A 17431-nucleotide genomic window follows, 5' to 3' on the forward strand; every position below is an offset into this window, starting at 1 on the left:
AGGTCATAAAACCTTATTTTCTTTCATAAAATATGCTAGAAATACTGTTATGTTTTACAAGGCATAACACCGAGTTGGGGAATGCACTGGAGGGGGGCACCACCTTGTCCACTTCAAAGCTTATCTTGCCCCTGCACAATACACTGAAACGCTTTGAGACAGCCGAAACGTGAACTTGTTACTCATTTGCAATCATGTATCTTAACCACTAAATAAAAAGCCATTTTGAGTTAGTTTTATGTCTGTAAGCTTCGTCAAACGGTCCAGCTCTTACGTGAATTGATATGTTAATGACTTGAATTATTTTCCAGTTTCTTTATTTTCAGAGTCAACACAAAGCCGCAAACATGACATGGTTATTTCGTATACTGATTTGTTATTCCTTTGTTAGCTGTTACGTCCTGGTTTCAGAAGGTAAGACCAACAATCTGAATTATATGAAGATGTAAATTACATATATAAAATATAAAAACACATATTTTGCATAGCAAACAGAAACCGTACACGCTATATTATAAGTAATTGTCATGAAGCAACATAACCTTTTGTAAAAGCATTTATCTGTTTATACATGTATCATTATCAATGGATGTATCAAACTCTTTATACAACATATGCAAACAATATCTAGTGTTAATATTTGTAGTTCGATAAAAGAAACATAGAGTAAATGAATTTAGTTTTAACTTCAAATTTTCCAGCATTGGTTTCGTCAACAGCATGTACAAGTATTGCAAACTGTACTACTCACGACAACGCAATATGTTCAAACAGTACCGGCAACTGCAGTTGCCCAAACGGCTATTCTGAAGTTGGTGACCATTGTATAGGTATTTACTTTATAAAATTTACAGGCATTATTCTTGATTTGTCCAAGATAATCATCCAATGACAATATCTATAAAGGGAACGATCACAGTTTTATGTTTTATCTAGAAAATTGTGCTGGGTTACTTATTTACTTTGAAACTTGAGCAAGATTATTTATATCCAATGGACCAGACTTTAAATTCATAAATGAAGCAATTTTGAGTTCACTTTCTAATTTTAAATTGTTTTACACCTTCTGTAAACAGTGATTCAAACACAACAGAGCATTTCAAAATCGTCTAAAATGATTCAGAAGTAATTACGGCGTGTCCTACAATGTTAAGCAAAAATATAGAATTTTGATGTGTTTATTTCAAATAAAAATGTTTCAATTTGTTTAAATGGCACACAGAAGCTTAAGTATAATAAAAATAGTATTAAATAGTACAGATGTACTAGAATAATTACTCCGAGCATTCAAGATTCGAGAATAACCTTGCTTGAATACATGATCAAAATGTACTTCATGACTAGTAAACATGACTGCATGTATACCATAAACTTTCACTTTCATTTAAAAAAAATGATTTCACGTTCTGCACTTCCTTAACATTTAGCTTGCTGGCGGCAAGTGATTTTGCTTTTTCGACCAGTGCAACAGGCTAATCTTGTTCTGGACTGTTCCCTATTCAGTCAGCACATTTTCATTGAACACCCCTTCAAATAATAAGTGGTGCTGCCCAATTGAATGATGGACCAGTCATTTTAGAAATGCAGGCTAAAGGTTAGGATGTACGCTATCTGGAAAAAAAAACAATTAGTATCAATTTGAAGAAAACCTACTTTTAAAAGGTGGTTTAATAGTCTGCAAAAATATCCAGGACACTATAAGTATATTTTATAAAAGGAAAGTATCATCTCTAAAAAGTTCTCTAGGCTGTCCCATTGGTGAAATTGTTTGACGGAAGACTTGTCAAAATAACAAAATGCTAAAATGTTTCAAATAAGATGCACTTATATAATGTTTCATGCCCCAGAATAGTAAGATAACAATGATAAATATATTTTTGAAGGCTTTCCGATCATTTAATCATCGTGATTTCGACTTCCATCATCGTTCTGTTTTACTTTTGACTTTCGTCTTCCTTCCTACGAGATGCATGTTATTTGCACATGTTGAATATTGAAATCAAATTCATATGCGTATTGATATGTAGTTTTTTGTTTTTATTGTTTTCTGTTTAACTTGGTGTTGGTTTCAGTCGATGGTAACTTCAATGAATTACCGAATATGGATAGCATAACGTTTTATGAAATAAAGAATAGTTAACATTGAAATCACCCGAGAATATGCCGATACATGCGTGAGTGCTACTAAGTAGGATCGTTTTTTGAAAGTCGTATTTACGAACAGTGATGATAAAAACCGTAATTACGATAGTGAATGTCGAAACAATGATGATGAAAACCGTAATTACGATAGTGAATGTCGAAACAATGATGATGAAAGCCGTAATTACGATAGTGAATGCCGAAACAATGGTGATGAAAGCCGTAACTGACCAGTCGCCAAACATCCGATCGCTTCGCCTCTTAGAACACGTGGTCTGGAAATGCAAAACCTTCGAGAAACAAGCTTCAAAATGACGGATACGATTATGCTGAAAGTGGTGTCCCTTACGATGGTGGCTAATATTTCTTTCCTTATAAAAGATAATTATGGCTAAAAAGTTTGTTAATTAGTCGTATATCGATCCGATGGAATGTTTTCCGAACGGAAATAAATCTATTAAGGTTTAAGAAGCTGCGGGTATTTGACTTTTAAAGTTGGTAATTCGAAAGTCAAATGTTTAGCTAAGGCTCCGCGTTGAGTTGTAGTTTTCTTCACTCTCATATGTTTCTCAAATTCTAAAATGTATGATTCAATTTTCGTATATGTCTCAAATTCTATACTGTATTTTCGTATGTCCTCAAATTCTATACTTCATTTAAACTATATAACGTTTCCAGATTACCCGCTTAAAGAAAATACTATAAAAGTGTTGTATATCTAACGCAATATGAACGTATTTAACAAATTTACGTCCGGATTTCTGTCACTTTATTCACATTTCGTTAATTCTTCTAAATTCTTGATATCATTTATTCATTCATTTAAAATTAACTTACGTTAATTCATTCCGTATACAAACGGCTTCTTTTTTGTGGCTATTAAACGTGCAACTTACATCCTTTTTAATGAACTTGCTAAGTTTTTCTTATAGGAGGTAGGTATGGGCACCCGAACAGTCACTGGTATTTCAGCGGGATTCACACGATTCCTGTGCCCAGTTTTGGGATTCCTTGCGACTTTCCAAATTTCTAAAAGCTTAAAACTTCATTATTTTTCTATAGGTAGAGCAATACTTTAGGACTTTTCGAGAAAAAAAATAAAACACTGAATTTCTGACAAAAAAAAAGGTTGCCGACCCGATCAGCTTTTTTTATTTGGGCATATAACGCTCCTGATTAAACAATACTTGTTCATTCACAAAACCAGTACCTTAGTTTATTTGTAATTCAATAATTATATGTTTCAGCTAAATATTTATTTATTACATGTATTTTGTAAATATTCGCCAAATAGCGGTTACTTCGAGTGCACAGTTCACTTTTTATTATGTAATATGGTATACATACATTGAATATAGTGCTACATTTTAATAACTTTTAAATTTGATGTAAGTTTTAAGGTCTCAAGTTGATTAATCTCCAGCCGACATAGGTGCTTATTATTGTAAAAAGGCAAACGTTTGCATGTTTCTCGAGGCTTGCTTTTGGTTAAGGGAAAGAAATAACTTGCACAACTCTAACTTCACTTCAACAGTTTAGCTAAAATGAATTTGAACTAGATTTTAAAGACAGATACTTACTTATCTATTAACTTCGACAATTAGCTTGTCGAAGGAAAATGGCGGCGATAAGTGGTACACACGTGTGTGTTAAATATCGTTATCTGATTGGATCATAGATAAGTTTGATTGACAGGCGGCGACTGGTCAATTACGACAATGAATGTCGAAACAATGATGATAAAAACCGTAATTACGATAGTGAATGTCGAAAGCCGTAATTACGATACTGAAAGTCGAAACAATGATGATAAAAGCCGTAGTTACGATAGTGAATGTCGAAACAATGATGATAAAAGCCGTAATTACGATATTGAATGTCGAAACTACACTGATGATAGTCGAACTTGACTAAGTTGATGAAGGCGAAAAACAGAAAGGTTGAAGGTACACAATAAAATAGTGGACAGAAGGGAACATCGTAAATAAGTAATCAATGCATGAAAAGATCGTTTGAAAATATAAAACACATCATTCAAAATAACAGCGGACTCGGACCGATAAAATAAATTAATTTTGTACTTCTTTGGACCGATCAACTAAAATTTCGACTTACCACAGCTCATCCGCGTAAACGATATCTGTTTTACAGGTGCGCTTAGCGTATGCAGCTCGTCAAGTGAATGCTTTTAAGGTCTTGGAGTGTATCATCAAAACACAGCTCAAATATTTGATAAAAAACATCTCTACCAACAATCTAACTGTCCGTAAACGGTTACATGTACTAAATAGGTAATTAAGCAGCGGATAAAGGCTTCCAGTTAATTAATTCTTTTTAGGCTGATCACTACCAAATAGAATGTAAGCCTCCGCAGGTCTAGTCACAAGTAGTCCAAATATAAATAGTACTAATCTTTTTTCCTTTCCTAGTGCATTTTCTCGGCAGCAACGTGCTTACTTTTACCCTACCGCGTTTCAGTATGTATCACTTTGCATTCTAATGAAATCGGCATGTTCCTATCGCATGCTAGATAAAACTGGCGGCGCAAGAATTTAATGTCACGAAAAGAGAAATTGAAAGAAGCGAAAAGTAGTAAATTCAGCGGGTTGTATTTAACGAACTGTAGTTTTCTTATATAAAAGTTAACACCCCCTTTTCTTTTTGTTTTTCTAAAGTAGCGATCTAGTTCATTATGGGAATATAAGTGTCTGAAAATCTGATATGCTAGAAAATGTCGAAACACCGTTATGAAGTGAGTGGATTTTATATGAAATAAAGAACAGCTGGATTTAGTGGTGTTCAGCCTATAAGGGGCAATACATCTTATTTTCTGAAACCCCTCGAAAATGAATGGAAATGCCATTAATCTATTCTTTATGATGTAAAACGGTAACAAATGGCTGAAAACGCTTAAATTTCTTGTGTTTTTGGAATTTAGATCGAATTTTCGACCAGGTGGCACTATTTTGGTTCGTTTTAGGACCTAGTAAATGTCTTTTCTCGCATTTTAGCACTTCAGTTGTCTAAATAATATTGAAATTAGCATGTTTCTGAATGAAAATGACAAACATCGTAACGATTAAATGGATGTTAAATGTAAATTCCACGAATAAGGTAAAATTAATTGAAATATTGCTTGCACAGGGCTAAATTCTGCATATTTTTGGGGATGGGGGTGACCTGTAATGAATTGTCATTTCTCTACATTTTCTCAATATTTTGCACCAAAACAAAGCAGAATCATTGTGAAATAGGTGTACCTTGAGAATGAATGCAAATTCATGGAAAAATCAAACAAAATATTTCTCTTATAGGCTGATCACTACCAAATAGAATGTAAGCCTCCGCAGGTCTAGTCACAAGTAGTCCAAATATAAATAGTACTAATCTTTTTTCCTTTCCTAGTGCATTTTCTCGGCAGCAACGTGCTTACTTTTACCCTACCGCGTTTCAGTATGTATCACTTTGCATTCTAATGAAATCGGCATGTTCCTATCGCATGCTAGATAAAAATGGCGGCGTAAGAATTTAATGTCACGAAAAGAGAAACTGAAAGAAGCGAAAAGTAGTAAATTCAGCGGGTTGTATTTAACGAACTGTAGTTTTCTTATATAAAAGTTAACACCCCCTTTTCTTTTTGTTTTTCTAAAGTAGCGATCTAGTTCATTATGGGAATATAAGTGTCTGAAAATCTGATATGCTAGAAAATGTCGAAACACCGTTATGAAGTGAGTGGACTTTATATGAAATAAAGAACAGCTGGATTTAGTGGTGTTCAGCCTTTACATGAAACGGTGGCCATCTTGAAAAAAAGACGCCATATTGTATTTTGAAACCAGTCTTTTGTGTATCAAAAAAAAAAAAAAAAAAAAAAAAAAAAAAAAACTCAGCATAGGTCTGTTCAAGTCAATAATTAACTTCTTATGGCGGCCATCTTGAAAAATGGCTGCCATTTAAATTTTTAAGTGGCAACGGGCTTTTTGAAAAAAAGTAGGCTTAGACGAGTACACATGCAAATTTTTATGCTTGCATATCCAAATGCAGTATTGTTTCAGTAATCTGCCCATTTATGAGAAGTTACGACACCAATTCATAAAACCATATTTTTATAGACGTCCAAGTATGCACAAATTCATTCAATTACCCAAGTCAAAAAATAAAGTTGTTATTTGAAGTCTTGCTAAATACAATCTCCCAGCTGATAAGAAGAGAAATGAATTATCGAATCATGAAGCGAAGTACATAGTATGTTTGTGTGTATGAGTTTTATATGAGTCAGTAGTAATAGCTTTTAAGACGAGAAATTACTATTTATTAAAAACTTTAACCTTTCAGTTTATTTTCCAAATCCTATCTTATTTTTAGTTTGCAAATTATTTTTTCCACTGTGCTTGTTACAACAAGAGGTATTAAATATTTAATCAAGTAAAACAAATGAAGAAATATCATACATGTAATAGAGAAAATATTGTTCGTAAAGTCTATCGATAAAACATCTATTTTGAAATGACCATGTACAATATGAATATTATATGAATGTCTTGTACAACGGGGTACCTGTTTATGTGTGTAAATTGAATAAACTGTGTTCTATTCTGTTCTGTTCATGTAAACTTGATGTGAACTTTAAACAAGAGGGCCATGAAGGCCCTGTATCGCTCACCTGACCTACTGACCTAATGATCATCAAGATTAACATTCTGACCAAGTTTCATTTAGATATGGTCATAAATGTGGTCTCAAAAGTGTTCAATAGCTATTCCTTTGATTTGACCCTGTGACCTAGTTTTGACCCCACATGACCCAGATTCGAACTTGACCTAAAGACCACCAAGATTAACATTCTGACCAAGTTCCATGAAGATACAGTCATAATTGTGGCCTCCAGAGTGTTAAGACGCTTTTCCTTTGAATTGACCTAGTGACCTAGTTTTTGACCCCACCTAACCTAGAATTAAACTTGACCGATAGATCATCAAGATTAACGTTCTGGCCAAGTTTCATTAAGATATGGTCATAAATGTGGCCTCTACAGTGTAAACTAGTTTTTCCTTTGATCTGACCCTGTGACCTAATTTCTGACCCCACATGACCCAGATTCGAACTGGACCTAAAAATCATCAAGATTAACATTCTAAGTTTCATGAAGATACAGTCATAAATGTGGCCGCTTGAGTGTTAACAAGTTTTTCCTTTGAAATGACTTAGTGACCTAGTTTTTGACATCACCTGACCCAGATTTAATCTTGACCTATAAATAATCAAGATTAACATTCTGACCAGGTTTCATGAAGATAAAGTCATAAATGTGGCCTCTACAGTGTTAACAAGTTTTTCCTTTGATTTGATCTGGTGACATAGTTTTTGATCCCGAATGACCCAATATCAAATTAATCCAAGACTTTATTGAGGGTAACATTCTGACCAAGTTTTATTTATCCCCCCACCAAAGGTGAAGGGGATATTAGAAATGCTCTCCGTCCGTGCGTCCGTCCGTCCGTCCGTCCGTGCGTCCGCAACGATCTTTGTCCGGACCATAACTCCAAAAGTACTTGAGGGATTTTCTTCAAACTTCATACACTGATAGAACACATTGGGAGGAAGTGCAGTGTGCAAGAACAATAACTCTACCTTGCCTATTTTTTGAGTTATTCCCCTTTATCTTATTTTCTTAAAAAATTTTGTCCGGAGCATAACTCCAAAAGTACTGGAGGGATTTTCTTCAAACTTCATACACTGATAGAACACATTGGGAGGAAGTGCAGTGTGCAAGAACAATAACTCTACCTTGCCTATTTTTTGAGTTATTCCCCTTTATCATATTTTCTTAAAACATTTTGTCCGGAGCATAACCCCAAAAGTACTGGAGGGATTTTCTTCAAACTTCATACACTGATAGAACACATTGGGAGGAAGTGCAGTGTGCAAGAACAATAACTCTACCTTGCCTATTTTTTGAGTTATTCCCCTTTATCATATTTTCTTTAAAAAATTTGTCCGGAGCATATCTTCTTCATGCATGGAGGGATTTTGATATATCTTGGCACAAATGTTTACCACCACGAGGCGGAGTGTCATACACAGGAACCAGGTCCCTAGGTCTAAGGTCAAGGTCACACTTAGAGGTCAAAGGATACAAGAATTAAAACCTTGTCCGGAGCATTTCTTCTTCATGCATTGAGGGATTTTGATATAACTTGGCACAAACGTCACCACCACGAGACGGAGTGTCACGCGCAAGATCCAGGTCACTAGGCCTAAGGTCAAGGTCACACTTAGAGGCCAAAGGTCAGATACAAGAATGACTTTGTCCGAAGCATTTCTTCTTCATGCATAGAGGGATTTTGATGTAACTTGGCACAATTATACACCATCATGAGACGAAGTGTCATGCGCAGTTCCCTTCTTTATAATTACTTCCCTTTGTTGTTACTTTAAATAGCTTTTATTGTAACTTTTTCATTACTAGTCGTAGGGAAAAATCGAGACCACTTTTCTGTAGTACAACAAACATGCTAAATCCAATTTTGAGGTGTATTTTGACCAGTCTCTTCCTGATAAAGATTTTTGTGTGGACTTGCAATTTTTTTTTTTTTTTTTTTTTTTTTTTTTTTTTTTTTTTTTAAAGATTAACTTCCCTTAGTTGTTACTATAAATAACTTATATTGTAACATTTTTATAATTGACCCTAGGGAAAAAACAAGACCACTTTTCTGTGGTACAGCATAGATGTTACTCTCCAGTTTTAGGTGTATTTTATTAATTTTATTATATATAAGGTATCTCTACCTAGTAAGGAGTTTTTTGTGGACTTTAAAAAACAAAAGACTTACAATGATTACTAAACAACCACAAAATTAACATTCCATTCGCAAATACAGCTGCCCGGTGGGGGGATTAGCCATGTCTGACATGGCTCTTGTTAAGATTAGATCCAAACTGTGACCTCTAAAGTGTTAACTAGCATTTCCTTTGATTTGACCTGGTGACCTAGCTTTTGACCCCAGATAACCCAATATCAAATTCATCTAAGATTTTATTGAGGGTAACATTCTGACCAAGTTTCATTAAGATTGGGCCAAAATTGTGACCTCTAGAATGTCAACAAGCTTTTCCTTTGATTTGACCTGGTGACCTAGTTTTTGACCCCAGATAACCCAATATCGAACTCCTCTAAGATTTTATTGAGGGTAACATTCTGACCAAGTTTCATTAAGATTGGGCCAAAATTGTGACCTCTAGAATGTTAACAAGCTTTTCCTTTGATTTGACCTGGTGACCTAGTTTTTGACCCCAGATGACCCAATAACAAACTCGTCCAAGATTTTATTGAGGGTAACATTCTGACTAAGTTTCATTCAGATTGGGCCAAAAGTGTGACCTCTAGAGTGTTAACAGTTAAATTGTTAAGCATTATCAAGTGTTGCATGCATGTTAATTCCATATCTGGAACAATCAGTGATAAAGATGGAGTTAGCAACCGTTTTACGTTTTTTTTTCTAGATATTTTATAAAATGATACTACCGAAAGTGACGTCCATAGATATTCAATATGTAAGGTGTGCCATTTTATTGGCATATGTTTTTTGAACGCATGTCTTTTAATTGTTTAAAAGTATATGACTACAATGCAAAACAAGACAAAAGATCGCAACACTAACGTGCAAGAATAGATCCTACTAATGATAAAAAAATTCAGATGTAATCGATTCACAAGTAAGTCGGAAGTTCAGTGAAGATTTGTTTTAACGTTGACAAGGGAAGATGCGCTAAGTATTACTCTTCGTATATTACCCTTTTCAGTTTTTTGAAAGACCAATAAACTTGGTGTGTTCTATAAACCAGAAACAATAACACAAAGATACAGCTTTACGAAAGTTTCAAGCTTCTTGTAACTATATTGGACATAATTAAAATGCCTGATTTCCTCACACAATTAAAAAAGTAATGTTTTTTGTAAAATTCGCAATGTAGGTACAGTTTAGCCTACTATTTCAAAGGGAAACATCTAACCAATTCTTTTGTGTAAAATTCGCAATGGGGTACTAGTAACTAATGGGAAAATTACCCGAAATTTGCTTGTGAGTTCTACGTCTTGTCTGTTTTAAAGGCATATGAGATATTGTTCTATTTGATTATAATGTAAAAATGTTTTTGTTATACAGTATGATTATCAAATAAGAAGATTTTAATCTTTATCTTAGTCTCATCTATGTACATACAACGTCAAAACCATGATATACAATACATTAATACATAGTACATAGCCATTCAATATAGTAGAATTATAAGAGACTTATCACAGTAAACATATCGGCATCACATCATGTAACAGTAAAATGTATATACAGCATAAAACTGAGGAACAACTGCAGATTGAAGAATAAATAGCTACCAAAACCAACAAAAGTAAGAAACTGAAGAAATATTACAAGCACAATTGTGCACAGTAAGAAATATTTTAGAAAATCAGTTATCATCCCCGATCAGATCGAGAGTGAACTAATTAGCAGCTGCTTCTCAGCGGGAAATACAACATTTTATAACAATTTAAGAGAATGTGAGCTAAAACTACGCCTTTGTAATATATAAAAACAGGTTTTGGCACATAACCTTATCAAATAAGCATTTGTGAACAGAACCTTAAGAGTTGATCACCTTTACTCGGATAGCACAAGACCAATAATAAGATATGGACGTCTATTGACGGACCAAAGGAGGTTGCCACCCCATTTCACCTGCTATAGCTGCAATTGGTGTCGTGACTATTTGATAAACGACAGTGTGTCTGAAATCATTAGTCCTCCACCTCTGATTCATGTGGGCAAGTTGGCAGTTACTTGCGGAGAACAGGTTTGTACTGGTACAGAATCCAGGAACACTGGTTAGGTTAACTGCCCGCCGTTACATGACTGAAATACTGTTGAAAAACGGCATTAAACCCAAAACAAACAAACAAATATTTACCAACACCAAGGAAGAACGTCATAGCTCCGTTATGCACAGAGTTAATACAGGAAAATGATTTATATCCCCAAATTGCCGAACCGTATGCAATAACAGGCCAAACTATTGCGTTGTATAATTTGGTAAATACGTTATAAGGGAAACCTCCTGGCAATTAAAAGTCCCAAAGCACGACTTGCACTCTTCGCAACCTGCTACGCAGTTATGTTCATATCTAAATGTTTTTGCGAAACAATACCAAGGTAAGTATATTTATCAACTATTGTTAGGCTGACATTTTCATAATTAAATACACAGTCAGTTAGCAATGGATTCAGGGCGGAAGTGCATTACCGACTAAATGAGATTCTGCAACAGCTAAAACATCAAAATTAAAATGTAAAATACAAGCAGTTCTTAAAATATTACTGTTAGGATTAAAGGTTCTTATTCCAGCCACGGACATTCCAAAACCCCGCTTTTAACTAATCACGTCTGTCTCTTGCACCGTTACCACCATGGCGACCATTTGCACCGCTCCTTTTGTAGTTGTTGTTACCATGACGACTGCTCCATTCCCCGCTATTGTGACCACGTGAAGTACCACGACCATTGTTACGTTCATTATAAGGTCGACGGTAATCACGTTCATTCAACCTACCGTTACCACGTGACTGAGACCTGTCTCTAGAACGTTCATGCTGATCTGGAGCACTCATGTGAACAACACGTGATCCTTTTACTACTAAGTCATGATGTTTCAAGACTCGTAATATTGTACGAAAATTGCTGGACATCAGTCTGTTAGCATGAGATTGATCATGGTTTATAAAAAACATTTGAATATTGACGGCTGCTCTTGAGTTCATTTTTCTGAACCATCACTTTACGTTTTTCCTCATGTGAACTAAACGAAGCTATAATAACCCCGAGTTGCGAATGATGAGGCGCGCTTTTACGGATGGCACTTGCACAAGAAACATCATTAACCTTGAGGCTATCTTTGATCAGAGAGTTGACTTTTCTGCTGGTGTTCTCATCTCGAGATTCTGGAAGCCCTCGAATGACAACGTTTAGTGAAACATCCGGTTATTCAGGCGCATTTTGATCGTTATGGCTCCTTGAAACCCCTCTCAGCTTGTCATTATTATCCTGAAAATTGGCTGAGACGTCAGACTTATACCCTCCATATTTGCTTTTTGTACATTTAGATTTTTTCGCCGCTGAAATAAGAGACTTGTAATGCGCTCTCTCTACGAACTGCACTGACATTAACAGTCACAAAGGAGAAAACGGTGTATTATTTCAAAAAGTGATGTACTATAATGGTTGACTGTTACTCCTTTTTGTTGACGACGACCAGTTTTTTATTTATTACTTATCTGATGTGAAACTGAAATAAAATGAAAGTTAAATTGTAAAAACAGTTTGGCAAGCGCTGTAATAAAATTAAAAGGTTTATTCCTATCGTTTTTCTTGGTCGAATTTTATAAGTATGTTTTTAAAAAAATATGGTTCAGTCAAATTTTACTTTCTAAAAGAACTCTGAACATGCAGAACTACCTTTATACAGTTATTTGTAAAGGAAATCATGTGCACATTGTATTAGCCGTGTAAGTGTCCAGTACCGAACAATGTAAGACCGTTCCAAGGCGGTGCCCCTGTTTTCACCTTGTTTTCAGTCCGTCTCGTACTTTGTGTCGTGTAGTTTGTCTTGTTTGTTGTTAGCGTTTCTTTCACTTTTCTCCTCACTACCCCCATTACCCCCGTTGCCCCCATCCCTTCCCTTTCCCTTGCATTTATGCTCCCTTGCATTTGCTACCTTTTTTCTTTTACCAAGAGTTAGTTATCGTGCCCACCATAATTTTGACCGCCGGTCGTCCTAAGGCGGTGCCATACTGTTGATTTTCCTGCTGTATGTGATTTTGTGCGTGTTTGTTGTGGGGCGGTACTCCACATTGTTTTTTCTTACTTTTCTGTTTGTTTATCTGTGTATGCTGTGTGTGCGCGCGCGCGCGTGTGTGCGCGTGCCTGCGTGCGTGTGTGTTTTGTACGTGTGTGTCTACGACGTTGTAGGAATGCTACGTTTAAGAAACGTGGCTTTCCCTGTTGAATATTCATCCTTGCTCCGCCTTCCCCCCATATCCGACTCTTTTATCTACCAATTACCAGACCACCCTTATTTTTCTGTATTTTGCATATATTTATTATGTTATTATTGGTGGATTTTTGAAGCAACCCGTCTACAATATTTTTCCGTCACAGTTTCTTTTTGTTGTGGGCCTACTTTGCGATGCATGGCTCTATGGCTCTGTTTGGGTGCTCTGTGCTTCCGGAAAATCTACCTTTAAGCTCTCTTTTGTGATCGCCCTTCGTCCGTCAACAATTTCTTGTGAACACGATACCACATTTTACAATCAATTTTAATCAAACTTGCACACAACTTGTATTGCCATAATATCTCGGTTCCTTTCGAAAACTGGCCAGATCCCATTATAGGTTCCAGAGATATGGCCCCTCAAAAGGCCAAAATTGGCTTTTTGGCTTGTGAACACGATAGAGACCATATTTTGCAATCAGCTTTAATCAAACTTGCAAACAACCTGTATTGGTATAATATCTCGGTTCCTGTAGAAAGCTGGTCAGATCCCATCATGGGTTCTAGAGTTATGGCCCCTTAAAGAGCCAAAATTTGCTATTTTTTGGCATGTGAACACGATAGAGACCACATTTTGCAATCAACTTTAATCAAACGTGCACACAACTTGTACTGCTATAATATCTCGGTTCCTTTCGAAAACTGGCCAAATCCCACCATGGGTTACAGAGTATGGCCCCTTTAAGGGCCAAAATTTGCTATTTTTTGGCCCTACTTTCTCGTTTTTTTAAGATACAACTTTGAAATTTGTACAGTTTTGCACGCCAATCTTAAAACTGACTTTCAGTGACCATGAATATGACCTACTGACCTACATTATTGTTTCAAGATACAACCTTGATACTTGGATGACATGTACAATTTTGCACACCGATCTTAAAACTGACTTTCAGTGACCATCAATGTAACCTACTGACCTATTTTCTTGTATTTAAGTTACAACCTTGAACATTGGATGACATGTACAGTTTTGCATGCCAACTTCTAAACTGACTTTCAGTGACCATCAATGTGACCTACTGACCTACTTTCTTGTTTTTAAGCTACAGCAAAAAGAATTGGACCACCTGTAATATATTTTTACAGATTTCAAAAGTAATCTGGCAAAATCTTTACCTTGACACACTCTCCTATATTTTTTTTTTTGCTTTTTAAATTTGTTCAAACAAGCAACTCTACTCAGGGGAGCGATACAGGGCCATCATGGCCCTCTTGTTTAGCTTTGCAAAGGAGAGTTTTCGACCGGACGTTTAGTTAGTGACTTGGCTCTTCGTGATAATCCATTAAGCTGCCAGAGAGGCAAGATTGTCAATACCTCGTTAAAACAAAAAAAAAATAATGTAACTATAACTACTTAAAACGTATCTATTTAACCTAAAAGTTGTATCTCTACGTAACAATGGCTAGATATAAGATTTTAGTTATTGAAATTCTTTCTAATATATCTTATTGATTTAAGGTTGATAAAAACAAACTGTCATAAAAAACAACAACAAAAACCTGAATTTTTTTTCAACGGTCATGTGACTTTCATGATCACGGGGTATTTAGGGCGCTAAGGGAGACAATCGCAGTTGAGACTTTAAAAAATCATTCTGCACACGACTTTCCAACGCCTACGTATAACATAGTGAGTGCTACGTGTGTGAAGCTCCAACCCAATCTCACTAATCGTTACTGAGATGTCAGCTTACATACAAAAAAAAAAATAAATAAACGAGTAAGAGGCATAACGTTTTGCAAAAATAAAACAAGTTATGGAACCTGTACATAGTATGTCAGATCATCACAGCGAACAAGTGTGTGAACACTTTCAATCGGATCTCATTAGCGGTCACTTGTTGTCTCCCACGTGGGGGGCTAATAAGTTTTACGTAGTATTTATTACCTTGCCCCACGTAGGAGTTAGTAAGTCATACCTAAAAATTATTATGTCTTACCTATAGGGATTAGTAATACGTATAAAGTACTTATTTTGTTAACATCATTGTACTGAAGATAAATTTTTTATTTAAACCAACATTAAAATACAGACCGAGAGACAAATCAATATTGCATATTTAACTTTTTTCCAAGAAAACATTTTGTCGGTAAGAAAGTATTTCTTATTCATATTTCTACCAAGGAAATTGGCATAAAAGATTTTAAAGAAAATTAATTAAATATCTTGAATTACAGCTTCTTCAGCAACAAGTACTACAACAGCTGCTCCAACTACAAGCAATACAACGGCAGCTCCTACAACAAGCACTACAACAGCATCTCCTACCACAAGTACCACAACAGCTACTCCAACTACAAGCACTACTACAGCTGCTCCTACTACAAGTACTACAACGGCAGCTTCAACCACAAGTACTACAACAGCTGCTCTTACTACAAGTACCACAACAGCTCCTCCAACTACAAGCACTACAACAGCTGCTCCTACCACAAGTACCACAACAGCTGCTCCAACTACAAGCACTACAACAGCTGCTCCTACCACAAGTACCACAACAGGTGCGCCAACTACAAGCACTACAACGACTGCTCCTACTACTAGTACTACAACAGTTTCTCCAACTACAAGCACTACAACAGCTGCTCCTACCACAAGTACTACAACGGCAGCTCCAACCACAAGTACTACAACAGCTGCTCCTACTACAAGTACCACAACAGCTGCTCCAACTACAAGCACTACAACGGCAGCTCCAACCACAAGTACTACAACAGCTGCTCCTACCACAAGTACTACAACGGCAGCTCCAACAACAAGTACTACAACAGCTGCCCCTACCACAAGCACTACAACGGCCGCTCCAACCACAAGTACTACAACAGCTGCTCCTACTACAAGTACCACAACAGCTGCGCCAACCACAAGCACTACAACAGCTGCTCCTACCACAAGTACTACAACAGCTGCTCCAACTACAAGCACTACAACAGCTGCCCCTACTACAAGCACTACAATAGCTGCTCCTACCACAAGTACAACAACAGCTCCTCCAACTACAAGCACTACAACGGCAGCTCCAACCACAAGTACTACAACAGCTGCTCCTACCACAAGTACTACAACGGCAGCTCCAACCACAAGTACTACAACAGCTGCTCCAACCACAAGCACTACAACGGCAGCTCCAACCACAAGTACTACAACAGCTGCCCCTACTACAAGTACAACAACAGCTGCTCCAACTACAAGCACTACAACGGCTGCTCCTACCAATAGTACTACAGCAGCAGCACCAACCACCAGTACCACAACAGCTGCTCCAACCACAAGTACTACAACAGCTGCTCCAACTACAAGCACTACAACAGCTGCTCCTACCACAAGTACCACAACAGCTCCTCCAACTACAAGCACTACAACGGCTGCTCCTACCACTAGTACTACAACAGCTGCTCCAACTACAAGCACTACAACAGCTGCTCCTACCACAAGTACAACAACGGCAGCTCCAACCACGAGTACTACAACAGCTGCCCCTACTACAAGTACCACAACAGCTGCTCCTACTACAAGCACTACAAACGGCAGGTCCAACCACAAGTACACAAAACCTCCAACAACAAACACTACAACGCCCGCTCCTACCACAAGTACTAAAACGCAGCTCCAACCCACAAGTACAAAAAAACAGCTGCCCCTACTACAATACCACAACACTGCCCTACCACAAGACTACAAACACTGCTCCAACTACAAGCACTACAACAGCTCTCCTAACACAATACCACAACAAACCCTCAACTACAAGCACAACAACGCTCTCCCAAACACTATACAAAAACAGCTGCCCAACTACAAAACACAAACAGCTGCCCTACCACAAGTACAACAACGGGAGCTCCAAACCCCGATACTAAAACAGCTGCCCCTACCACAAGTACCACAACAGCTGCCCTACTACAAGCATACAACGCAATCCAATCACAATAAAAACAACAGCAGCTCCAACACAAGCACTAAACCAACTCCTACCCCAAAACTACAACGCAGCTCCAACCACAAGTACACAACAGCTGCCCCCTACTACAAGTACCACACAGCTGCTCCAACTACAACACCCACAACAGCTGCTCCTACCACAGTACACAAAACAGCTGCTTCAACTACAAGCACTACAACGCTGCCCTACCACTAGTAATACAAGGCAGATCCAACTACAAAGCACTACAACAAAATGCCCT

General features: G+C 36.9%; 1 protein-coding gene across 1 annotated transcript in view; it reads left to right on the plus strand.

Moving 5' to 3' along the window:
* The first annotated feature begins 330 nt into the window (after positions 1-330).
* Positions 331-17431, plus strand: part of LOC123561025 (mucin-19-like) — a 33445-nt gene continuing 16344 nt past the window's right edge. The window contains exons 1-3 of the mRNA XM_053516773.1: positions 331-414; positions 702-830; positions 15425-17384. Coding sequence (XP_053372748.1) covers positions 348-414; positions 702-830; positions 15425-17384 — 2156 coding nt within the window. The 5' untranslated portion in view covers positions 331-347. The remainder of the gene's footprint in view (positions 415-701; positions 831-15424; positions 17385-17431) is intronic.

This window comes from Mercenaria mercenaria, chromosome 10 (assembly GCF_021730395.1).
Source record: "Mercenaria mercenaria strain notata chromosome 10, MADL_Memer_1, whole genome shotgun sequence".
Taxonomy (NCBI): domain Eukaryota; kingdom Metazoa; phylum Mollusca; class Bivalvia; order Venerida; family Veneridae; genus Mercenaria; species Mercenaria mercenaria.